The sequence below is a fragment of the Bubalus kerabau genome, chromosome 15 (genome assembly GCF_029407905.1).
Source record: "Bubalus kerabau isolate K-KA32 ecotype Philippines breed swamp buffalo chromosome 15, PCC_UOA_SB_1v2, whole genome shotgun sequence".
Lineage (NCBI taxonomy): Eukaryota > Metazoa > Chordata > Mammalia > Artiodactyla > Bovidae > Bubalus > Bubalus kerabau.
The window spans coordinates 39,821,404-39,847,671 of record NC_073638.1 but is presented as its reverse complement, the minus strand read 5'-3'; the positions used below and the strand labels follow the sequence as shown (position 1 = coordinate 39,847,671).

General features: G+C 43.0%; 1 protein-coding gene across 13 annotated transcripts in view; it reads left to right on the top strand.

Annotated features, from left to right (window-relative positions):
* The window catches only part of TEAD1 (TEA domain transcription factor 1), a 273,908-nt gene that overhangs the window by 172,810 nt on the left and 74,830 nt on the right, over positions 1-26,268 (top strand). For 11 of the 13 annotated variants that reach the window (XM_055548599.1, XM_055548596.1, XM_055548598.1 and 8 more), the window contains 3 exons: positions 22,894-22,958; positions 25,325-25,387; positions 25,477-25,539. In XM_055548599.1, the coding sequence (XP_055404574.1) occupies positions 22,894-22,958; positions 25,325-25,387; positions 25,477-25,539 (191 nt within the window). The remainder of the gene's footprint in view (positions 1-22,893; positions 22,959-25,324; positions 25,388-25,476; positions 25,540-26,268) is intronic. The other 2 variants (XM_055548592.1, XM_055548591.1) reach the window with 1 other exon arrangement.

Here is a 26,268-nt window from a genome sequence, read left to right as displayed (position 1 = left end):
TATGAAGTATAAGCTTCCAGGTTACATATGTTTAAGAAAAGCAGTGAGTTTTCCTCAGGTGCCGAATACTGGTGAGCAAGCTGATCCTAACCTCTGAAATGATTTCTACAGAGCAAAGAAAAATCAGTCAGACTAATGTTAATCATGGGATATATAATCAAGTGATATATAACTTGTCATAACACATTATAATATTACAGCAAATGTATTTAACTCACAGAACATTCTCAGGGGGCTCTTAACTCCCTTTAAAATCAAGCTCCAGGCCTCTGTTACAGCAAGATGGAGCTAACGAGTTCTGTCTGAAGCTGCCACACCACTTTGGCCAAGCCAGTGTTATGAGAATCCCTTTTGAAAAGCCTTGCACTGTTTCCCCGGGCTTAAAAGTATGTTTGGTTTTGTCAGCACCTGGAAACGGGAAGTTGAGATTCGAGGAGAAACCTTTGGCACTAAGCTTGCTGTGGAGTTGTAGTCTCTGTTGCCACGGAAACCACACTGCTGCCTCATTTATTAATGGAGGCTCGGTGAACTTCCGGAGGTAGTTCTGCCTTGTCCTGTAAATTCATTCTAGAGAAATGCAGGTTGACTTTTCAGATGTGTCTTTGTCATTTCTCAGGCATTCCCTCCTGGGTCCTTGTGAGCTCCAGAAAATTGCCTGTGTACTAACTATTGCAGAACCACCAATTTTTATCTGGCAAGCACATGCAAAGGCCGTTTCCTCTCTTTCATGCTTAAATCGTGTTTATGCTTGCCTGCCTTGTTCAATAAGTGAATTTTTTTTATTATGCCGCCTTTAAGAATTATGAATTTAAAATAAAGGGATGGAAAAATTAAGTAATCAAATGCATTGAAAACCTTGATCCTAGCTTTAAGGGAGTTATACGTTTCTAACTTTTAAATTTCCAAATTTGTTTTTTTATCTAAAATGAATGGTTTGTTTCTTCCCACTCCAAAAAGACACTTTCAGAAAATGGCTCAGACAAATGTTTTTAAAGTAAGTCTTCATTTTACTAAACTAACGCTCCTCTACCAGGTATCTTGACAGTATTGGAAGCTGCCTCCAGAAAAAAAAATTTTTTTTCCTCTAATTGTTTATCTGGGAGGATGCAAATAGTAGTTTTAAGCCTTTTAAGTCATCCATCATGCCTGGCAGCCTCTATTGTCTCATTGTTGAGTTGGAGCCAAGTGAGAGTCTTTCTTGGTCTTGGGAGGGAGGTACACTGATCTGACTGTGCCAGAGCTGTGGTCTCAGGGAGTCCGAACCCTGCTCTAAGGAAAGGCAGTGTAGGCAGACTCAGGGCCCCTAGGATTGAGAGAGATCATGGGTCCCTGCTTTCTGATGTTACATTAACGAAGAAACTAACACTCTGTTCAAAGTAGAAGTAATGGGACGTGTTCTCTAGGTTCTTCTAGTGTCTCTGAATTAGTTAGTTTTTAAATGCATTTTTGTGGATGTAATAAAATACTGTTTATAGTCAGCTACAAAGTAAGTAATTACGATGCGGCAAATGAAATTCAATATAGCTTTGTCATAGTTTTTAAAATTTTAATCAAACCAGTCTTAGGGTAAATTATAAAATGCCATTGCTTTTGTTGTGATAAGTGACATTGACAAAATATTAATCTAACGGATTGTTAGTCACAGAAGCTAAGTGTCTTCTCTAGTCTTCCAGCTTTGAATGTTTGCTTTTTGTTTTAATTTTCAGTATATGCTTTTTAAAAATCCAGAGGAAAAAATTAAGTTTTAAAACCAAATGAAGTAAAAACTCTATGTATGGAATATTCCATCGTTGATATCTTGCCAGCCACAATTGCGCATGTCTCATTTATGGCACTAAAAAAATTTTTTTTTAAAACCAGATTTCTCTGTGGTCACATTTTGGGTATCGTTAAAACTGGAGCTGGGATAAATAACCAACTGTTGACTACAAAGTCTAATATTAAGGGAATAATCAACCTGTGTTCCTAGTAGATCATTTCCCCTTTATTATACTTTGTAAATTACCTTGTACTGGTGCTTAAAAATGGCATTTTGTTGGTTGTGTATCCCCTTTGTAGGTAAGTTATCCAAGTTATTTTCTTTCTAGAGTCTTTTAACTTGAATTTATATAATAGTCTATTAAGAATATATATTTTTTGAGTACATTAAAAACTGAGAAGCTAATTTTTCTGTCAACTTATTTGCTTCCCTCCACCATGGCTCGACACTTGTGTTTTAACATTTTGTTGTTTAAAATGAATGTAAAGAATTTAATTCTTTAAGTCTTCACATTATTTGTGCAAGAGTTTTTAATAACATGAATTTCAATCTAAGGATAAAATCTGTGCATGTCATTAGTCTCCTTTTACTCATCAAAGTTGACCCAGAATTGAACGGTTGGAGTGAAATTACTCTCACCCCATAGCTTTTCCCTCAATGTGTTATAGAAATCCTCTTTTTGAAAAGGAGAGCTAGTTACTCTGGTGTGTGGAGGTTGGAGGGGGGAGGGAGGCTGTGGTAAAAATTACATTATTTAGTCAGTTTCCAAGTATGATTATATATGTTTTTTAAATCTGGGGATTAAATTGTTGCTGCCACTACCGCCATCGGCTTGTGGGGGGCAAGGGTGGAGAAGGTGCGAGACAGTTGGTTGTAGACACCCAAATATGACAGCAGAATAATCTCTGCAACAATATGGCCGTGGCACATTTGCTGACTTCAGAGAGCCAGATCAACCCCAATATTTTTTCAGGGATGCTAAACCTCTTGTAACTGCTAAATTGGATTTGTCACTGAATGAAGTATCAGCTGCTGTTGGACAAGGCCATAAAAGCCATCCGGCTGGCCCTTTGTAGGCAGGGCTTACCCAACGATTGATATGTTTTAGCACTTTTGGGATTATTGTGATTAAGAGGAAACCATTCTGAATGAGAGGGAAAAAGGGGTAAGGACGCCCAGCTCACAGCTGGCGAACAGCATGTGTTTGCTGCCGAGGAAGTCACCATGACAGCTTTCTCTGAGCTCCTACCCTGATTGATGGGTATGAAATCCTTATATGAGGAAGCGGTGTCCTCATTTCCTCCAGTTGCAACTCTCCCTGCAGAGCAGTAGGCGTGTGGAATGTTGTGGACTTGAGAATTCTGAATGCTTGTCAAGCGCTCAGGCGCGCATGTGTGTGTGCGCGCGCGCGCACACACACACACGCAGCCTAAATCTATACACACGAGTTAATTGAGTTAACGTGGGGGTTTCAGCAATAACAACAGAGCACCCTCTTTCATTTCCCAGACTCAAAGCTCTGTGACATGCCTTAAATAGATACCTCCGTGTAGTTTGTGTCTGAGTCACCTGTGTGCGTGATGGCTAAGTGGAAACTCCACAGCTGGTGGGTTTGTAAACGCGAGCACCTGGCTGAGGCTTTATTAAGTACGGGAACATCTTTTTAGAACAGGTTTATTTTCAAGAACCACCTGCTCCAGAGAGTGGGCGAGGTTTTGCACGTACCTTGCACCAGCTCAAGGCAAGCCTCTTCTGAGAGGCAGCTTGTTGAGCGGGCTGGAGTTTGAAGCTACCCCGTATTTGCAGATACACATGGATTTGGTCGCCTCGCTGGCTACCCCAGGAGGATGTGCTTGGTTCATGCTCAGAGTTTGCTCAGCGTACCGCACAGGAAAGAGGCCGGCTTGCCAGGTTGTCCAGAGCGTCTTTCCAAGCCTGTGAAAAGCACGAATCATCCAGCAGCTGAGTGTGCTTACAGCTGGCCTTTTGCTAGCTTTGATCTGCGAATCAGGCCGCACCATGAATGCCCTTATTGTCATGTTATGTGTACACAGTGTGTGAATTATTGAAAATAGGGAGGCCTGAGCCTCATCTGGTAGAGATTACAGTGCAGGCATGCTGGGCGAAGGTCTGTAATTGAAAATCCCCAGATGCTGTTTATTTGGCCTTTGTCACATGACCTACTGCAGGAAGATTGTCTGAACAAAATGTTGCCAGCATGGAGAGTGGAGCCCGCCCTCCCCCACCTCCAGAGCTTCCCTAGGCTCAGTCTGTACACAGCTTAAACACCTGCCCAAAGGATTTTTAAAAGCTTAAAATAGATTCGCTCATAGCATTTAAATAGAGGGCATCTTGCTTGTTGGTTTAAACTGCTTAAGCGGTTGTTGACTTGTGGAACCTTCTATCCACCAAGGGTTTGCTGGATAATTTCACTCTGAGATATCTTTGCAAAGGAACCTTCAGGACTGGAGTCATGAAAAGTACTTTGGACTCTGTCTTTTCTTTAAAAAAGAATCAAACTTGTATGTGGTGAATGAACTTACAGATGAAGCCTAATCAGCTGTGTGTATTTTTGTCTTTAAAAAATATTTTGGCTACCTAGAAGACAGCCTTGAGTGAGCTGGTTTGTCTGCATTTTATCAAGTGTATTCTTCTTATTCTAGCTGTTTTCTTAGGAAATTTATTTTTCTGAGTTAAATACTGAGTGTTGTCCTCTGTGAGGGTGGTGAATTGAGGCAGGTGCTAAATCTGAAATTGTCAAAGATCACAAGAATTAAAAACAGAGTGGTTTGAGCTAATTTTGAAGAGGGAAAGGCTTTAAGTTTTCCAGATTCTGTCCACTACGGCGTGAAGCAGCCTTTCACACCGTCCTTTATTGCCCCCCGAACCTAGATATGATAGTGGGTGCCTCATGCATTTCTTGGAATTTTCGAGGAGGAGAGGTGCATGGGTACCATGAGCGTAGCCTTCTGTTGGACTGTGAGTTCCTCGAACTCGGGCTGTGTCCCTTTATATCCCAGTCCCGCGGCACAGGGCTTTTTCTGTCCTTCCTGTTCCTTCTCCCTCCCTGTCTTCCTGCCTCTTCAAAGAAAACATTGTTACCACCTCCTGTGTGCCATGATGTCACCTCTTCAAATATTTTTTTCTTTCAGGAGGGGGCTGAAATCAGCAGCAATGCTATCATCAAGTAGGAGGCTCTCAGGACAACGCCAGGAGTTAGAGGCCGAGGGAGACTGTCAGAGCAGGATGTAGGCCGTGCTTTGAAGAAGCTCCTCATTTGTCAAAAAAAAAAAGGGAAAGGGGAGCAAAAACTCACACAGGAAGAGCCTATGACAAGGGCTGTGCTAGAGTTTGCATGCAGGCTGCTGAGCTGAAGAGGCAGAATAAACTAACTGCCAGGAGCTGGAGGAGTGCCTTTGGAACCACGTCTTGACAACTCAGAAGTGTTCAGCAGATTTGGGCGGGGCAGAAAGGCAAAGGCAAGTTATCTACACAAAGGGAGTAGCCCCAAATGGACAAGACCTCTCTGTGGAGAGAGGGAAAGGGAAAGGGCAAAAAGTGGATTTGTACGTGTAGCAATTTCTTTACAGGGAAAAATATATTGCATATTACCTGAGTAATTAGAAGTTTAAAAGGGGAATAAAAATGGGTTAATTCTCCTGAATCTAAAGCTCAACCAAAAGAACTAATCTGTTTGGTTTGCTTGATGATCAGCTAAAATGAAAGCCCACTTCATAGGCCACTGCTTTCTCGTTAATGGCATTGTTGCCTTTGGCTACTCCTGGTCTTGAAAACAGTCAAACCCTGGGTAAATGACAGAGCGTGGCCGCCACTGGAGGAAGCATCTCTGAACTTTTCTCAGACTATTCTGCAGTATGTTTCCTCTCCTTCTAGATATTCTGCCTTTTATTACTGTTGTGTGGCTTCTTGCCTAAATTCTTCCAAAATACAAATTCCTTGGGAGCAGAGAATATATATTGTTCTAGCATGTATCTCCTTCAGCACCTAGTGCAATGCCTTTTGTATACAAAATGTTTAACAGATATTATTGAACAGGGAAGGGGGGCTGCACTGGGGGCAGATGATGAAGGCCTTGAAGGTGGTGTGCTTTTTATCTTGTACTGTAGGTGGTGAATGGACTTTTAAAATGGTATATATACAATTTAGTCCACTTCATGGTTGGCTTAGTCCCCCTTCTAAGATTTTGTCTTCGTTAAGCACTTAGTGACAATCTTGTGAGAAGTTTAACTTATTATAGAGGCTATTTTCAGAGCAGTAGGTCTGATGTTAAGCATAATGAACTTGGAAGACAAAGCTGACTTCAGATCTCAAGTCTACAACTTAACTAGTTTGGGAACTTGGGCAAGTTTCTTCTTTCAACCTCAGGATAAAAAAAAAAAAACCTCAGCATTTATAAAGTGTTCATAAGGTGGGAATGAAGGTTAAATATATGCATATATGATTATGGTTTCCATATTATTTTTTTAAAGAATTAATAAATGCCTAGACATATAGAATTCTTTTTCTTTTTTTTTAATTTTTTTATTTTTAAACTTTACATAATTGTATTAGTTTTGCCAAATATCAAAATGAATCCGCCACAGGTATACATGTGTTCTCCATCCTGAACCCTCCTCCCTCCTCCCTCCCCATTCCATCCCTCTGGGTCGTCCCAGTGCACCAGCCCCAAGCATCCAGTATCGTGCGTCGAACCTGGACTGGCAACTCATTTCATACATGATATTTTATATGTTTCAATGCCATTCTCCCAAATCTTCCCACCCTCTCCCTCTCCCACAGAGTCCATAAGACTGTTCTATACATCAGTGTCTCTTTTGCTGTCTCGTATACAGGGTTACTGTTACCATCTTTCTAAATTCCATATATATGCGTTAGTATACTGTATTGGTGTTTTTCTTTCTGGCTTACTTCACTCTGTATAATAGGCTCCAGTTTCATCCACCTCATTAGAACTGATTCAAATGTATTCTTTTTAATGGCTGAATAATACTCCATTGTGTATATGTACCACAGCTTTCTTATCCATTCATCTGCTGATGGACATCTAGGTTGCTTCCATGTCCTGGCTATTATAAACAGTGCTGCGATGAACAATGGGGTACTCGTGTCTCTTTCCCTTCTGGTTAGAATTCTTTTTCTTATGTTTTCTAAGCAGCAGGTAATCCCATGTGAATGTCATTTTGATTTAATGCTTGCATAACTTACCTTTGTATAGCTACTGCTGTATAACTTCAGAAGTTGATGCTTAATTTTTCTAGTGATACTCATGTTTTTACACTGAGAAGTAAGTTCTGGAAATCCAGTGGGGGATATGCTGTTTATTATTCTTTTTTCCTTTAAAATAATTTTTATTAAATTATAAATGTACAATAGCTTCCTAACTCTGCATACCCACTAAAATTTTTTAAAAAGGAATAACATTATGTCTGTTCCACCAATATTCTGGCTAATAGCCTCCATAACCAGGGCTGCCTTGAAAATAGCCCTATCCAGATCCTCCTCCATACCCATGGTCAGTCAGTTCAGTCAGTTTAGTTGCTCAGTCTAAAAAGAGTCAGACACGTCCAACTCTTTGCGACCCCGTGAACCGCAGCACACCAGGCCTCCCTGTCCATCACCAACTCCCAGAGTTCACCCAAACCCATGTCTACTGAGTTGGTGATGCCATCCAACCATCTCACCCTCTGTTGTCCCCTTCTCCTTCCGCCCTCAATCTTTCCCAGCATCAGGGTCTTTTCAAATGAGTCAACTCTTTGCATCAGGTGGCCAAAGTATTGGAGTTTCAGCTTCAACACCAGTCCTTCCAATGAACACCCAGGACTGATCTCCTTTAGAATGGACTGGTGGATCTCCTTGCAGTCCAAGGGACTCTCAAGAGTCTTCTCCAATACCACAGTTCAAAAGCATCAATTCTTTGGCACTCAGCTTTCTTTATAGTCCAACTCTCACATCCATACACGACCATTGGAAAAACCATAGCCTTGACTAGATGGACCTTTGTTGGCAAAGTAATGTCTCTGCTTTTAAATATTCTAACTTTCCTTCCAAGGAGTAAGAGTCTTTTAATTTCATGGCTGCAATCACCATCTGCAGTGATTTTGGAGGCCAGAAAAATAAAGTTAGCCACTGTTTCCACTGTTTCCCCATCTATTTGCCATGAAGTGATGGGACTGGATGCCATGATCTTCGTTTTCTGAATGTTGAGCTTTAAGCCAACTTTTTCACTCTCCTCTTTCACTTTCATCAAGAGGCTCTTTAGTTCTTCTTCACTTTCTGCCATAAGGGTGGTGTCATCTGCATATCTGAGGTTATTGCATATCCCGGCAGTCTTGATTCCAGCTTGTGCTTCCTCCAGCCCAGCGTTTCTCATGATGTACTCTGCATATAAGTTAAATAAGTAGGGTGACAGTATACAGCCTTGATGTACTCCTTTTCCTATTTGGAACCAGTCTGTTGTTCCATGTCCAGTTTTAACTGTTGCTTCCTGACTTGTATAAATCCAGGATCACTTTTCATATCCGTCAGCTCCTCGTCTAAAGTCCCTTCTTGGTCCTGTACCAGAGTTTCCACCACCACCACTATGAGAATATACAGAACTAAACTGACCTCCTAGGTGGAGACAAGGCCTCTATTACTTCTGCATGATGACCATGGATGGCATGGTTGGGACATGCTCTTTAATACAGTGCCTGCAGCTGATTGATAGAGATAATTTTACAATTTGCCATAAATTATAAGGATTCTGGCCACATATAGCTCTTGAAGTGAAAGTGAAAGTCACTCAGTCATGTCCAACTTTTTGTGACTTCATGGCCTATACAGTCCATGGAATTCTTCAGGCCAGAATACTGGAGTGGATAGCCTTTCTCTTCTCCAGCGGATCATCCCAACCCAGGGATCGAACCCAGATCTCCCGCATTGCGGGTGGATTCTTTACCAGCTGAGCCACAAGGGAAGCCTAAGAATCCTGGCGTGGGTAGCCTATCCCTTCTCTCATATAGCCCTCAGTGAGGACCTAATTCCTACTGTTTTATTCATGGAAGAATCTATTCTAAATTAAAAGTTCATTGCAGCAATTAAGTGTAATAGTTTACGTGATGTTCTCTTAATATTCAGCTTTCACCATTAAGGGCTTTTTTTACTTGCCTGGTGGGCTACAGCCCATGGGGTCACAAAGAGTCGGACATGACTGAGTGACTAACACTTTTACTTGGAAACAAGTTTTATGGCCATATTATTGGACAATTTAAGGTAATGCAAAAATTTTGAGAACCTTTTCACTGTAGCATGGAAAAGATGTTAATTTCTTTTTTTTAATTAATTAATTTATTTTAATTGGAGGGTAATTACAGTGCTGTGGTTTTTGCCATACATCAACATGTATCAGCCATGGATGCATAGGTGTCCCCCTCTCCTGAACCCCCCTCTCACCTCCCTCCTCACCCCATCCCCTGGGTGGTCCCAGAACATCAGCTTTGAGTGCCCTGCTTGAACTTGCACTGGTCATCTATTTTGCATATGGTAATATACATGTTTCAGTGCTATTCTCTCAAATCATCCCACGCTCGCCTTCTCTAGCGTAGTCCAAAAGTCTGTTCTTTACAAAAGATGCTAATTTCAACAACATTGAAAATAGACACACTGTAGGTTTATACGAGACATCATGTAGTAAGGTGTCTTAGAAACTGTCTCTATCAGTTCTAATAATGAAAAAGAGATCCAGAGAAATGAAGCAAGTTTTCCTTGTTCACACAGCTAGTAAGTACAGGTTCAAATTTCCCAGAAAAGATCTAGGCAATCATACATCTGAGTCCAAAAAAAAGAAAAAAAAAATTCTACAGTATGGCTGCAATTAAAGATTCTCCACTAAAGACCTACAGTTTTTAGCACTTCAGGTGTGTGGATTTCACACATCTCTGAAGCCAAATAATTAATAAATAAACAGAGTGTTCTTACCAAAGTTTTTCATTAACATGACTCTCCTGGGTTAATGTTGAGATTACCTTTTTTAAAATTTTTGGACCAGATCCATATTACTGTGGCACATGGAGGTCATCAGGGGAGGGAGGGGTAAGGAGGAAAAGAGCATGTGTTGGTCACACTTGTGCCAAGGCAAGAGAGCACAACGAGACTCTGGAGAGTTGTGCCGTGTCTCGCTAAAAAGGTTACAGCTGTTAAAGGGCCTACAAGTTTCAGCTGATATTGGCAATGCTGCTATCGAAGTTAGGTACCCTTTTTCTAGATCATTTTCTTCCTAACTATCTTCATATGGAAGAGAAGAGCTCATTCACTCTTTTTTTTTTTTTAATTGAACACATTCATTGATCACCTACTTATGTGCATACTAAGTCACTTCAGTCGTGTCCAGCTCTTTGCGACCCTATAGACGGTAGCCCACCAGGCTCCTCAGCCCATGGGGTTTCTCCGGGCAAGAATACTGGGGTGGGTTGCCATTTCCTTCTCCAGGAGATCTTCCTAAGTCAGGGATCAGACCCACATCTCTTACGTCTCCTGCATTGGTGGGCAGATTCTTTACCACTAGCACCACCTGGGAAGCCCATTCATTTTCTTTTTTGACTGAAAACATTTATTGATCACGTACTTAATAGGTGTAGATCTGGAGTCAGAACCAGAAGGGTTCTGTTCATGGAGCAGTCGCTGTCCTAGGAGGGGACTGGGTCATCCTTTAGGTAAGTAAGGGCAGTGCAGCAGTAGCAGCAGGGCTATGTGCTCAGAACGTGCGTACACGCAAGAGAAACGAGGAACTCAGTTTGGAAGCCTCCCAGAAGACTTCAAGGAGGAAGTGCTTCAGTTAGGGTTTGCGGGGCTGAATAGGAGTTTTACAGGCAATGAAGAAGAAAAGAACATATCAAGACAGATGTTTGCACAAAAGCATGGCAATGGCTGTGCTCTTTGAAGCTACTGTAACAGTACAGGAATGGGCTGTTAGCCTTAGGTGACAAGCTAAGGAGTGTGTGACTTTCTTTTAGTAGATGGGGACGTACTTTTCAGGAGCTTATGATCTTTTACTCACGAAACTCTTAGTAGAGCCAGGATATGGACAGTGCCCTGACCCATGCAGAAGTCGAGCACTTTGGACCCAGGTAATGTGGGGAATCTGTGCTACTTCCCAGTCAGAGTCAAGCCATCGCCCTCCTCATATATACTGGACAGTTTGTTTTTAACTCACAGAGTCTTTGTTTGTAGTTTGCTTTATAATATTGTGGTCTTTCACAACCACTGGTCTGTGAGGTGAGCTCCAGGTGCCTGGCTCCCTGGCTCACTCCTCTTCACACACTCCAAGCTTCACACACTCCTGGCTCCCTGGCTCACTCTTCTTCACACACTCCAAGCGTAGTGCATATTTCGGGCCTTACATGGACTCTCGTGGAGGAGACACTCTTTGAGCTGGACCTGGAAGGCTTTTGACTGGTGCTCTTAAGGTATCTTGTACCTGTGAGCAAAACCTCTGAATGGCAGGTTGGTTCAGGGAACTGAAAGCTAGGTGTCCTTTTTGATGACGATAAAATGGATTAGAGTGATGATCGTGTGTCATAAAAAAGTAGTTAGGGCCAGATGATGGGACCACACTGAGTAGTTTGACCTTTAGACTATAGTCAGAAGTCTTGAAGCAGTGGAGGGGCTAAACCAGAGCTGAGTTTCAAGTAGCCGTGTGTAGGATTGGTTAGAAAGAACAACCAGAGGCATGAAGTATGAAGGCTTGGTGAATTATTCCTTAGAGGGTTAAAAAGGTGATTATATAGCATCTCTTTTTTGCTTCATAAAGAATGAGCCATTAAAAAATCTGTATGCATCTGTATATTTATTTTTTCCTTCTAGAAATAAATAACAGAATTTCCCTCCTATGTTGCTGCTGCTACTGCTGCTAAGTCTCTTCAGTCGTGTCCGACTCTGTGCGACCCCATAGACAGTAGCCCATTAGGCTCCTCTGTCCCTGGGATTCTCCAGGCAAGAATACTGGAGTGGGTTGCCATTTCCTTCTCCAATGCGTGAAAGTGAAGTCGCTCAGTCATGTCCGACTCTTAGCGACCCCACGGACTGCAGCCTACCAGGCTCCTCCGTCCATGGATTTTCCAGGCAAGAGCACTGGAGTGGGGTGCCATTGCCTTCTCCACCCTCCTACGTTAGGGATTGTTAATCTTCAGTCCGTAACATTAGTCAATTTTACTTGCTGTCTCTCTTTGACCCTTGTTGTCTAATGCAGAGGTGTGGTTTGTTAGCTCTCCTGCTCAGATGAAGGAGAGTGCAGTGTTTTATGGGGCCATCACTTGATAATGTTATCAGCTGCCATTGACTGATAGGAACTTGGAGAAGATGGGACCTGAGTACTCACAGACGTTTTGAAGGGATTCAGGGAATAAGCTCTGACCAACCAGGGTTAACACAGCCTTCATCTGTGTATTCTTCCTTCTAAAGCTGTCCCTTGTAAGCCTCTGGGTGAGTGCAGACAAGGGGTATTTTATTTTAGGAACTTGCCGGTGTTCACCTCCTGAAGGCCATCAGTTCATTTTGTAAACCTTTAGATCAGGAACATGCAGTACCAGCCCCTAACAACCCAGGATGGGGTGCCTGGCTCATTCTGGTGATTTTCCATGTTGGTTGGTGCTGATGTTTGGTCAGTGATTTATACTAGGGATTAACTGAGACACTGGTGTCTAACTTCCTCATTTGCAACACTCTGGGACAATTGTGAATGCTCTTTTTCATGAGCCTTCCTTCACCCCCAATCTCAGCCTTGTACCCCTCTCCCACTCTGGTTCTCCGTCCCTCTCATTCAGTTATTCATTCCATCACCATATGCTTTCTGAGGACCCATTGAGTTTTGGCACTAGGGGTACAGTGGTGAGTGAAAATACAGGGTCTGTGCTCCTCTGGAAATTCGTGTCTTCAATGGGGGAGACAGGTGTTCATCATACAGCCTTTCAGATAAATGGAACATGCCATGAGTGAGAGACATGGAGAGGGGCAGGTGAGTCTGTTCTCATGGGTGAGTGTCCTTCACAGATGTAAGCTCCTTGAAGGCAGAGATGACATCTCTTTACACCCAGAACCCTAGTATGTTCTTGAACCCTGTAGGTGCAGTGGGTGTCTGACTAGTAGGTGACTGGCCAGCTTTGGTAGACCTCCTTTCTTTCCCAATGTTGATGGGACGATGCAGCAGCGTGGAGGAAATGTTAATTATTAACTCTTCACAGGTTAGTGAATAAACACGGTCTACGGCCTCCTCTGGCAGTATCCATAGATACAGACTCCCGGGTTTTTAGCAGGATAGGGTCACTAGACATGTTCTGTAGACCTCTCCCTCACTGCTGACACTTGGTTCCTGCAGTGTACTCTGCATTTGTGCTTTTTGGCTGTTGGCTTTTATGTGCTAAGATTCTTTATCCTTTAATATGAGCCTCAGGTCACACAGAGGGGTCCATGGCTGGAAAGTATTTTAACACTATCTCATGGAATCTTGCCTAAGAATTTATTCAGTTCCTCAGTCATGTCTAACTCTTTGCAACCCCATGAATGGCAGCATGCCAGGCTTCCCTGTCCTTCACCATTTCCCAGAGCTTGCTCAAACTCAGGTCCATTGAGTCGGTGATGCCATTCAACCATCTCATCCTCTGTCATCCCCTTCCCCTCCTGCCCTCAGTCTTTACCAGCATCAGGGTCTTTTCAGACAAGTCAGCTCTTTGCATCAGGTGGCCAAAGTATTGGAGCTTCTGCTTCAGCACCAGTCCTTCCAATGAATATTCAGGATTGATTTCCTTTAGGATTGACTAGTTTGATCTCCTTGCAGTCCAAGGGACTCTCAAGAGTCTTCTCCGACACCACAGTTCAAAAACATCAATTCTTTGGCATTTAGCCTTCTTTATGGTTTAACTCTCACATCCATACATAACTACTGGAAAAACCGTAGCTTTGATCATACGGACATTTGTCAGCAAAGTAATATCTCTGCTTTTAATACACTGTCTAGGTTTGTCATAGCTTTTCTTCCAAGGAGCAAGCATCTTTTAATTTCGTGGCTGCAGTCACCATCTGCAGTGCTTTTGGAGCCCAAAATAAAGTTTCTCACTGTTTCCATTATTTCCCCATCTATTTGCCATGAAGTGATGGGACCGGATGCCGTGTTCTTGGTTATTTGAATGTTGAGTTTCAAGCCAGTTTTTTCACTCTCCTCTTTCACCTTCCTCAAGAGGCTCTTTAGTTCCTCCTCGCTTTCAGCCATAAGGGTGGTGGTCTCTGCATATCTGTGGTTGTTAGATATTGCTAACAGTATTGCTAGAGGTTGCTATTTCTCCCAGCAATCTTGATTCCAGCTTGTGCTTTGTGAAAGTGAAAGACGCTCATTCGTGTCCAGCTGTTTGCGACCCCATGGACTATACAGTACATGGAATTCTCCACGGCATGTAGTCCGGCATTTTGCATGATGTACTGTGCATATAAGTTTAAAAAGCAGGGTGACAATATACAGTGTTGACGTATTCCTTTCCCAATTTGGAACCAGTCTGTTGTTCCATGTACAGTTCTGTTGTTTCCTGACCTGCATACAGGTTTCTCATGAGGCAGGTCAGGTGGTCTGATATTCTCATCTCTTTAAGAATTTTCCACAGTTTGTTGTGATCCACACAATCAAAGGCTTTAGCGTAGTCAATGAAGCAGAAGTAGATGTTTTTCTGGAATTCTCTTGCTTTTTCTATGATCCAGTGGATGTTGTCAATTTGATCTCTGGTTCCTCTGCCTTTCTAAATCCAACTTGAACATCTGGAAGTTCTCAGTTGACATACTATTGAAGCCTGGCTTAGAGAATTTTGAGTATTACTTTGCTGACATGTGAAATGAGTGCAATTGTGTTGTATTTTGAACATTCTTTGGCATTGCCCTTGTTTGGGACTAGAATGAAAACTGACGTTTTCCAGTCCTGTGGCCATTGCTGAATTTTCCAAATTTCTGGACATATTGAGTGCAGCACTTTCACAGCATCATCTTTTAGTATTTGAAATAGCTTAGCTGGAATTTCATCACCTCCACTAGTTTTGTTCTCAGTGATGCTTCCTAAGGCCCATTTGACTTCGCACTCCAAAATATCTGGCTCTAGTTGAGTGATCACACCATCATGGTTATCTGAGTCATTAAGATCTTTTTAATATAGTTCTTCTGTGTTTTCTTGCCACCTCTTCTTAATATATTTTGCTTCTATTGGGTCCATACTGCTTCTGTCCTTTATTATGCCCATCTGGGCATGAAATGTTCCTTGGTATCTCCAGTTTTCTTGACGAGATCTCTAGTCTTTCCCATTCAGTTGTTTTCCTCTGTTTCTTTGCATTGTTCAGTTAGGAAGGCTTTCTTGTCTCTCCTGGCCCAAGATAGTCCTTAGTCAGTCGCTGCCTCATTGGGCGTTGCTGCCTTGCGGTGTCATCACTTTTAGAAGGCATCTTTCTTTGCTTCTTCCCACTAGGTCATCTTTTTCTACTTTCTGCTGATGATTCTGGAGAAGGCAATGGCACCCCACTCCAGTACTCCTGCCTGGAAAACCCCATGGATGGAGGAGCCTGGTAGGCTGCAGTCCGTGGGGTCGCTGAGGGTCAGACACGACTGAGCGACTTCACTTTCTCTTTCATGCACTGGAGAAGGAAATGGCAACCCACTCCAGTGTTCTTGCCTGGAGAATCCCAGGGACAGGGGAGCCTGGTGGGCTGCCGTCTGTGCGGTTGCACAGAGTTGGACACGACTGAAGTGACTCAGCAGCAGCTGATGATTCTGTGTCATTTGCCTCTTACGCTCCTAATGGCAATCCATTCCATAAATATTGAGCTGCCTGGGATGGGGAGGCAGAAGAAAAGATGAATGCCAGTGGGTTTGTTTGTTTGTTTTTGGAGCTTTCGGCTTATGGGGTCTTAGTTCCCTGAGCAGGCGTCAAACCTGGGCCCTTGGACATGAGGGTGGGGAGTCCTAACCACTGTGCCACTGGGGAATTCCCTTATTGGTTCTGGTTCTGAGTGACTTTATGATCTGGTTGGAGCCATGACATGTGCCGAAATGATCGAATAGAGGGCAGGGGGGAAAAAATGAACCAGCAGCAAAGAGACCGGGGTCAAGGGCAGTGGATGTTTAGGGAAAGGGGCAGCCACTTGCAGCTGGAAGGCTGATGAAGGACAAGGCATTTGAGATGTAGGCAGAATCCTCACATATTGTAATGGACAAGGAGATGCAGGCTGTGAAAGCAATTGTGTAGTCAGGTACAGAGCTCAGGCATCTCGGGCTGTCAACGAGAAGCAGTCTTACAGTGCCCTTGGGCCAAGTTAGGGTTTATGAGGGGGTGTGGAAGACGTGATGGCTACCACCGTAGCACCGGTGCCTGTGTGAAACAGCTTTGGTGTAGCAATCAGAAGCTTGAGTGTTCTTTCTGATTCTCATTCTTTCAACTTGGGAAAAAAGTATGGGGTTTCCTCCCTTGTCCTCCCAGCAAAGAGTGGGCCAAATGGTACCCTAGTGCAAGCCTCTTCCCCAGACCAGGATATGTGTTTGCCTTCAGACTGGCCGCAACCAGGAAAGAGGAGGTTCCATTTATTGCTTCTTTCTTTGTGGCTCCCTGACTCCATTCAATTACAAAGTGGCTCTTACACTGTTAAAGCCCAGTGTCTCTGGGCTACAATTTCTAGCCACAGACCCTGCATTTGCTGTGCCTCAAACATGACCTTCAGGCCACATCCCATTACACCCAAGCCCACAACAACGTTAACCAGCTTTCTCTCTGGGTAAGACGAGCACGGCACAAACTCCATGCCTTTTTGCTGGCATCTCTGCGTCTCGTGCCCCTTTAGCACAAAATTTCATGGCAATCTGGGAGGCTGGAGAAGCCAAGGATGGCCTTACTTTCAACTGTGTTATGTTATTTAGGAGAAAGGAAAAAGGGAATAAAAACTAGATCGCTGCGCCTGGTGAGTATCACAGTATAAAGCGACAGGTCAGGCTGTATTTGTTTTTGCTGCTGCCTCTTGCCTGTGGGAAAAGCAAGGGCGGCTGCAGCTGCAGCATCTCAGATTTAAAGCTGTGATCCAGTGTGCATTTCTAAAGGGCACTGTGGGCTGCAGAGGAGCTGTAGTACAGTGACACCTAGTGGTGAAGTGTGACATTGCCACTCAGCTCTATAAGCTATTACAGGTGTTTACAGAGAAAGGTCCGTCTTGTCAAGGCTATGGTTTTTCCTGTGGTCATGTATGCATGTGAGAGTTGGACTGTGAAGAAAGCTGAGCGCCGAAGAATTGATGCTTTTGAACTGTGGTGTTGGAGAAGACTCTTGAGAGTCCCTTGGACTGCAAGGAGATCCAACCAGTCCATTCTGAAGGAGATCAGCCCTGGGATTTCTTTGGAAGGAATGATGCTAAGGCTGAAACTCCAGTACTTTGGCCACCTCATGCGAAGAGTTGACTCATTGGAAAAGACCCTGATGCTGGGAGGGATTGGGGGCAAGAGGAGAAGGGGACGACAGAGGATGAGATGGCTGGATGGCATCACCGACTGGATGGACATGAGTTTGAGTGAACTCTGGGAGTTGGTAATGGACAGGGAGGCCTGGCGTGCTGCAATTCACGGGGTCGCAGAGTTGGACACGACTGAGCGACTGAACTGAACTGAACAGAGAAGAAGGGTTTCCCTGGCGAATCACTGGTAAAGAATCTGCCTGCATTGCAGGAAAGCTGGGAAGATCCCCTGAAGGAGGGCATGGCAACCTACCCTAGTACTCTTGCCTAGAGAATCCCGTGGACAGAGGAGCCTGGCAGGCTGCTGTCCATCGTGTAGCACAGGGTTTGACATGACTGAAGTGAGTAAGCAGCCACAGCATCAAGAAGAATGAAGGAAATGAGTCGTGGATACCATGAATGTATAATCTAGAGATTTCTGGGCTCAGAAAGATAGAGTGTGCAGTGGTCAAGGGGGGCTTGAAGATCAGCATGCCTGGTTTTTAAGCTGCAGTTTCCTCTGTATATTTTTTTAATGCTGCTTCCTCTGTCTAAAAGGATCTTCACCCTACCCCCTCCATTCTGCCTGTCAAAATCAGGCTTATCACTCTAGTTAATGATAATGCACACTGAAGGATGTAGGGAGGTTATCATGCCTGCCGTTTATTTTGAAACACAGCAACAACAGACAACAGCAAGTTGGCTCAGTGGATGGATAGAAGAATGAACAGGTAGAGTGACATGTTATAAAGCAAATGTAGAAAAAGTGAATGGTGGGGTCTGAGTCAGGGGTGTATATAGTGTTCACTGTGAAACTGTCTCTGTGGAAGACTTCTATATGTTGGAAATTTTTCATAATAAAATGTTGGAGGAAAGGGCTTCCCTGGTGGCTCAGACAGTAAGGAATCTGCCTGTAATGCAGGAGACCAGGGTTTGATCCCTGGGTCAAGAAGATCTCCTGGAGAAGGGAATGGCTTACCCACTCCATTATTCTTGCCTGGATACTTCCATGGACAGAGGTGCCTGGGGGGTTATACAGTCAGTGGGGTGCTGGAGAAAGGATAATCTGTCTTTAAAAGCTAGCTTCTCTTTCAAAACTTTGGGAAAGGCTTTCTAGATTGATGGAATTATTTATGACTGGTGACCCACATGTGTTGCTAGAGCCACTCTCAGTGGCTGGCTGACTGGTCAAGCTGATGTCCGCGGTCTTAGCCTTTGTTTTGGACAGTGAACTCCTTGTGAACAGCAGACTAGGCTGTCTTTAAATATTGGATACATCAGACAGGCACCATGTAAGACACAAAGGAGAGATGGTTCCCACATGACTGGAGGAAGAGTTTAGGAATATCATGACACAAGTTAACTTGGTTGAACGTCAGTTTTGTCATGTGAGGTTTATGGGACCAACACCACTGTGTGCATGTACATGCTTGTGTTCGGTCGGGTCCGGCTCTTTGTGACCCCAGGGACTGTAGCCCACCAGGCTCTTCTTCCTGTGGAATTTTCCAGGCAAGAATGCTGGAGTGAGTTGCCACGTCCTACTCCATGGTTGTATGTATACGTGAGTGTGTTTTTGGAAGTCAGAGAAAAATGAGGGTTAACATTTCTAATATCCTGCATTCTTCCCGGCTGTGAAACAAGACTGCTGTGTGGACCAGCGTCCCACCACCAGTTACATCAGTGATGTTTTGTGTCTCTGGGTTTCCTGTCCTTGGTTGGAGCATTCTGTACCTCAGTTGTTGTTGTCGTGTGTGTGTGTGCTCAGTGTCTCGCTCTTTGTGACCCCATCGTGGGCCACAGCTCATGGAATTTTCCAAGCAAGAATACTGGAGCAGGGTGCAATTTCCTACTCCTGGGCATCTTCCCGACTGAGGAAGATCAAGGGTTCGAACGTGTTTCTCTTGGGTCTGCTGCATCGCATGCACATTTTCCCCACTGCACCACCTGGGAATCCCTTCTGTACTTAGTACCATGAGTCAAATCTAGGGCTTGGAACTGTATGGATCCACACCATTTGGAGGGTCATGCTCTAGAATACAAATAGGGCTCAGAATGTCCTATGAAGGTTGCTAACAAGAATTCATTCAGATCCAGGCACCTGGAAAGAGACTCCAGAACCATTTGGAATGACATACTTGTTTCCTTAAAGAGTAAGCATATTATAATTCTGGGAAGATTTAGAATATAAAATTTTTAATATAATCAATACCATAATGTTTATATTTTTATCTTAAGGATTTGTGCATATGAGTTCTTCAGTATGCGTATTTAAACTAGTTTGGCTCACATAACAGGTTAGTCTGTATTTCCAAATTAAAATGTGCAATGAAGTAATTGACTTAAGACTTGATTTTGGGGAAGGGTTGAAGTCTTAACTAGATTTGTAAGCAATGTTGGCACACTCAAGAGAATTTATTAGGTTTCTATGAGTTGTTTAAGGGAAGGTTTTGTAAGGTAAAGAGTTTTAATATTTAAAAAAATTAAATTAACTATAGATTAGTTTAATATGTTTGAAGTTTAATAGTTTAAATGTTTGAAGGAGTTTAACTAGGTTTGTAAAATGGACCAAACATTAATCCAGTGGCCCTTTAAAAGTGGTTATAAAAATTATAAAAAAAGGATATGTAAGTCGAATTGAAAACATAAAGAAAAACTAGGGCATTAAAAAAAAAATAACTAAACAGATGAAATAAACATTTTAAAGCCAAGTAAACCAGACTAATGTTTCTCTGCACAAAACCACCCTTAGAATCATTTTTTAAAAAAACAGCACATAAAATAGTGAGTAACGTTGCACTTTGAGTTCACGGTAGATGCTTGGTATTAGTGGAATTTGAATTTATAATTTGAATCAGCAATATTCCTTTTGGTGAGGCAAGAAGAAACACATAGCAACCTCGAGTTAATTACTCTTCTTGGCCTGAAACATGGTTTGAAAGAACATAGAATTTTGAAAGGGGATCTTGGTCATGTAAAAAACCGGGACATGAGAGTCACGACAGACTTCCCATGATACGACGTAGCGTCATGCTCAGCACGTAGTAGATGCTCAGTGAGGGCCTCTTGTAGAAGTAGTGATTTTTAGAAGCACTTTAATCAAAGTATGAGTTGACATTGTTTATGCCACTGCATAAACCACAGGGTGTACAGTCGAGTGTGGCTTCCAGGGGACTGATCTCATCCATCCAACCAAATGCCATAAGAAATTAAAAACTGGAGATATAAGTTATAGGCCTCTTGGATCAAGCTATTCTGTCTGCTTTCAGAGAAAAATAAGCAAGTCTGGGGCCAGGAGGCGTTTTTGCCATCTGGACAAGGTTCAGATGAAATTGCATGTAATTCAGAGCCCTAGATTTATCTCATCCCAGCCACTCAGCCCTGAACAGGGTGCACGGTGAGGCCCCGAGCTGGAGGATGCTTGGCCCCTCTGCAGACATTGTCATTTAGGTCTGACTTCTGGTAATTAGGCACTCCTAGCTGGGCTCTGCTGTCAGCCAGCCTTTGAGACAAATTGCAAAATCTGTACAACCATCTGAGAGATGGAGAAGTAGACCCAATGACACTACAGGGGATATTGGTAGTTCTCAAAAGTTGAAAGAGAATGCTTTGAGAAGCAATCCTCAGAACTGAATTTAGAGGTCCTTTTCCTGTGGTTAAAGAGTAAGTTCAGTCAGTCATAGTGGGGGATTGACAACTTGAAGGTGGAAACGATAGGCTTCATCTAACAAAATGAATTGCAGTAGAAATAAATGTAATGTTTTGTATTTGGATCTGAAAATCCCAATGATGCACGAAAAGACTAGGAACAGGGGTAGGGATATATCTGAGAAGTAGCTCCTATGAAAAAGACCTTGGAATTAATTGACTTCAGTTGACAGTTTATTGTAATCCCCCCAAATCTAGTGCGGTGCTGGGCTGCATCAACAAAGACCGAGTATTTAGGACCAGGCAGGTGACTACAGTTCTGGGCTCCAAGCTGTGAAAGGAAATGACAAAGGATGGTCACAGGATGGAGGTGGGAGTGTTCCAAAGTTTGCCACAGATAACAAAAGAACAGGAAAGGTTTAGCTTGGATAAAGCGCTGCTGGAGGACCTTAAAGCTGTCAGAAATTTCTGTGCATTAGGAACTAACCTTCTTCTTGTTAAGAGATACAAAAGAATCTGGGGGGTGAAAGTTACAGGAAACCTCAAATAAGGAGGGTCTTTTTATCTTTCTATATGTTTTAAGGCAGAATGGGCTTTTCCCTTCATTCTAGAAGTGCTGGCTTCTGTAAGGACTCAGACTTTTAGGGGTGAGAAAGAGTGGCTCAGAAGTACTTTGCAGCCCCAAGATTCCGCAGTTCCTTTGCCTTCCAGCAGCGACTGTGTTCTGCACACTCCTAACAGGCAGGTGGAGAACAGAGCCGTCATTACAGGAATGTCCTAGGCAGCAATGGGCGAGGTTTTTTGAATTATTAGGCAAGATGCTCATCAAGACACTCTCACCAGAGCCTTCAGTTCTTTTCTCTGCTGGGGAGGTCTGAGGAATGCAGTTCTTCCCTTTCACCAGAGGCTGTGTTCGTGTCTCATTTTTTCTTTCTGTGCGCCCAGCAGTGTGCCATGTGCTGGGGAGACCTTGGGAGCAAGACAAAAGCTCTTGCTGTCTTCAGCTACGCAGTATGTGGAGAGTGAGACGGTACACATAAATTAGACCACTAGCTATACTGTTAGGCTTAAAGTGACAGTTTGGGCCCATGTGTCCTGTATGAGTGCATTTTTATTTCATGTAGTATTAGTAATGCATTTCCCCACTTGGCTTTGGGGATTTATTTTCCCATTTATATTATAGTTCAGGTCATCTGTTTGAGATTTCTCAGTGTCTTGGTGCAGTAGGGACAGGAGACATTTGTTTATACTTTAAGGTACTTTCCCCCCAAAGTTTTGAAGGATGGAAAAGATTGAGTCATTTTTTTCCTTCCCACTGACAGTTTTGTGTATAGTTGATTACTGATTCGGTGACTCCCTTTGGGGGCTATCTGCCTTCATGCTGTAACTTCTTTCCCTTGTGTTTCTGTGGTCACAGCAGTTCATCCTCTCATGGCTACAATGACTGCTACCACTGCTGCTGCTGAGTCGCGTCAGTCGTGTCCGACTCTGTGCGACCCCATAGACGGCAGCCCACCAGGCTCCCCGTCCCTGGCTTCTCCAGGCAGGAACACTGGAGTGGGTTGCCATTTCCTTCTCCAATATAATGACACTAACTGGAGTTAACGATGAGTAGAAGCCTGGGTGAGAAGAAATGGATATGAATAATAAAACCAGAACGGAAGCCCGTCTGTGTACTTCCACACTAAGCCTTGAATTTGTTTATACAAGTGACCATCCGTTTAGGGACAAGCATGCAAACAAAGAAAAGGCACATTTTAATTGCTGATTGTAGTTCATCATTAAATTCCCTTCTTCCTAATTTCCCTTAGTAAATATTTTCTGCAAAAATTATACTTTTAATTTTTCTAGCATTAATAAACGTACAGATACAACTTAAAAATTCTTGATTCTGAATTCTAGTCTTAGCATTCAGAGGCTTTTTACACCTCACCCCTGTCCCACTCACACACCAAAGTAACCCACTTTATTGTAAATTCTTCTTTCTTTCAGGTAGGAATGAATTGATAGCCAGATACATCAAACTCAGGACAGGGAAGACGAGGACCAGAAAACAGGTAAAATAACCCACCTGGAAATTGTGCATGTCAGCGAATGGCCCACGGAGGCATTTTGGCTGCAGTGGCTGTCTGTGCTTTGGCTCCTAGGAGCCCCCAACCGGAGTTCCCTGTAAGGACGTCAGTGTTGTAGGTGTTTGAAATTGGCTCCGTTTTTACTGCTCCTCATTTCAGTGACCTTTTATTCCATGGTCTCTGGAGTTCCTTCTATACACATATGGAAAAGTTTCACTGCTAAGGACAGTGTATGAACTGCTCCTGTACTCTAAATCTTCAATTTTCTTCCCCAAACTGTGCATCTGCAAACATTGTAAAAGCTGCAGGTGCAGATACACTTTGCAAGTCATGCAATTTTGAGATTTTGCGCATTGTAAAATCCTGGAACAATTATATATTAGTCATCATTTCACTGCAAAAGTAACACTAGCAGCCGTGAGCATTGGCCAGAACATGAGGCTGAATGATGTGCGTCCAGGGAACTGTTGCTCCTTAAGCTATGGCTTTTTGTCAGTAGCTGCTGTGACTGAAATGAAGTTACAACTTAAATACCTTTGTGCAGCACTGGGTCAGGAATTTTCCTCTGCCCTCCCATCAGGGCTGTGGCGCTCTTCACTCCTTGTGATGTAAAGCAGCCCAAACCTCTGATCCAGTTCAGAACTGGAATGGATGAGAAATTAACATTTAATGAAAAGCAGAAAAAAAAAAGAAATGGAAAAGGGGGAGGGAAATCAAACCAACCTCATGGGTGAGTTCTCAACAAGAAAAAAAAGAAATATTTATAATATGTGTTTCAGTGTTGACTATGCTGCCTGATTCGGCATGAATTTTAAAAACTTATAATCAAACCAAAAGGCGAGCTCAGTTGTGAAACCCTGAGCAGTAGATTCCAGTCCTCTGCTTGGGTGATGAGTTGTTTTTCTGAGTGTTTATGACGGGGAGAGCTTTCCCCGGGAATGCCCCGGTGCCCCCGCCGGGAGCCCACTGCTGAGTCAGCACAGAGGCAGGTGGCCTCCCGCCAGTGCTCTGAGGCAGGGCATTGTCTGTTCAGTGGGTGTCTCCCCTTCTGTGGCCCACAGCAAGCCAGTGGATCACATCAAAACAAAATTCGGGTGAAAGCAGGAGCCGGATGGAGAGGTGAAGAGGATGGGGGAGTTCCTGCTTCTCCGTACTTTAAAAAAAAAAATGTAAAAGCAAATAGAAAGAAAAAAATGATAATTGATACTGGAAAACAAAGTTAGAGATAAGCGGATCAATTATTATCATAAAGCCTGTTTTTAAGCTCACTAGAGTGTTTGAAATCAAGTAATGGCCTCACAGTCCGAGTCGCTGAACTTCTAAATGGAAGCTTCTAAATTTCTGAAGCAGACAAATCTAATTCCCAGCATACTGAAAGTCCTGGACCTGGGCTGTCTGCTGATCTGTGAGCTCTGGTCATGTGCCCAACCCCTTCAGTGAGGGGAGGCTTCTAAATTTAACCAAGTCCTGCTGAAAGAGATGCAAATTTGTTTACCCAGTGGAATCATTGTGTTTCAGAAGCCTGGCTTGGCTCGGTTTCCACACCCCGGCATCCTGGGGATGTTTTTAGGCAGCAGTTGGTGATACCTCTCCAATGTGAATTTGTTGTTCAGCAAATCCGTGTGGTTTTTCAACCCAGATTTTTAACAGGATGGCTGGCTGGCTGTATTCACACTTTTCGCTTTGTAATAATATGCAAATCCACTTGGCGCCCAGTCAATACCCAAAAGAGTGGAAGGATTAAAGATATTTATAAGGGCAAAAAAAAAAAAAAAGCTCTGCTAACTGGGTCTTTCCATTTCTCTTTGAGATCTAATTTACATGTCAGTATTATTTTAACATTTGCTACAGAATCCAGAGCTCTTAATGAGATCAGAATACAACCGACAGCTTCAGCTTTTTGATTCTGCAGAATGTGCTAATTTATGGATAGTCTCTTCTAAATTGAGAAAAAGGGATTTTCCCTCCTGATACTGAGAAGCTATAAATATTTTCATCTACCTCTACCCCCACCTTTTAAATTTTATAAAGAAAACAACCCCACTCTCCCCCTCTCATCCCGTGGCCCGCGATTTCTCCTGAGTGAGAAAACTAATATTAGCTTCAACTTTCATCCTGAATCCAGTCACTGCAGTGATGACCCAGTCTGAAAAGCTTAGAGCAGCGCTGGGGGCTTGGTGTCTGGCTGGGACTGTGTATTCCTAACTGCAGAGCTTTGTTGAGATGCAAATAACCTCCCCCCCACCCCCCACCCTGAAACCCTCCCAAAGAGTAGCGATTTTATATTTGATTTCCTTTTTTTGTTTTGTTTTGTTTTGTTTTGTTTCCCCTCATAAACCCGAACAATGTAGGTGTCTAGTCATATACAGGTCTTAGCAAGAAAGAAAGTTCGAGAAATTCAAGCCGCCATTAAGGTACGTCTGGCTTGCCCAGTTGTAGGGGGCTTTTCATCTCCATGGTTACAGGCTTTTCCTTTGTTTTCCTCCCTTCCCCTACCCTGCAGGTGTCTAGTCACATTCAGGTTCTTGCCAGAAGGAAATCTCGTGATTTTCATTCCAAGCTAAAGGTATGCGCTTTCCTGCTTTTTGGCTTGTGGTTGCTATGCATCTCACTTCCTGTTTTCCATGGTGACTGGTGAATGCCTGGTGCTGGGATTCTGGTAACCTAGTTTCCTCGCATGTGAGAGCTGTTTACATTTCTTTGTGTCTAATCTCTCTGTTTCTGTACTAGCCTCACATTAAGCTCAGAGTGTGTGGTGTGTGTGTGCGCGCATGTGTGTGTGTGCGCGCGCACGTGTGTGTCCCCCTAATAACAATGCAAATGCAGCAGAGAGCTAGTCTTGATAACTTTAGCACAGAAACATTTTTTTTTTTCAGTCTTCAAATACCTACCAAGAAGCACTGAGCTAAGAGAGGGAAAAAAAGTCCAAGAGATGCAAAGTTGGTGTAGAAATTATACATGAATCATTTCCAAGAGATCATCATGAAATTACTTTTTGAAATATTTAGAAATTATTTTAAATTTGTGTTTTTGATGTATTTTCAATACTTATGAAAAATACATCTTCTTCATGGAGTTTTTTATGTGTTCTTCCAACAGAGAATATTTTCTGCCAGATTTCTTCCACATTTCTTAATAATATTTTTTAAGTGTGTGGCTTTGTTAATTAAAACAGAAATTTGAGGTGAGGCCTTAAAAAACAAAAGATGGATCTTAGAGATGAGAAAGCTTTTGATCAAATCCATGTTTGCAATTCTGTTTATACTTGAATTTAATTTTTTTTTCTTCATGTGCC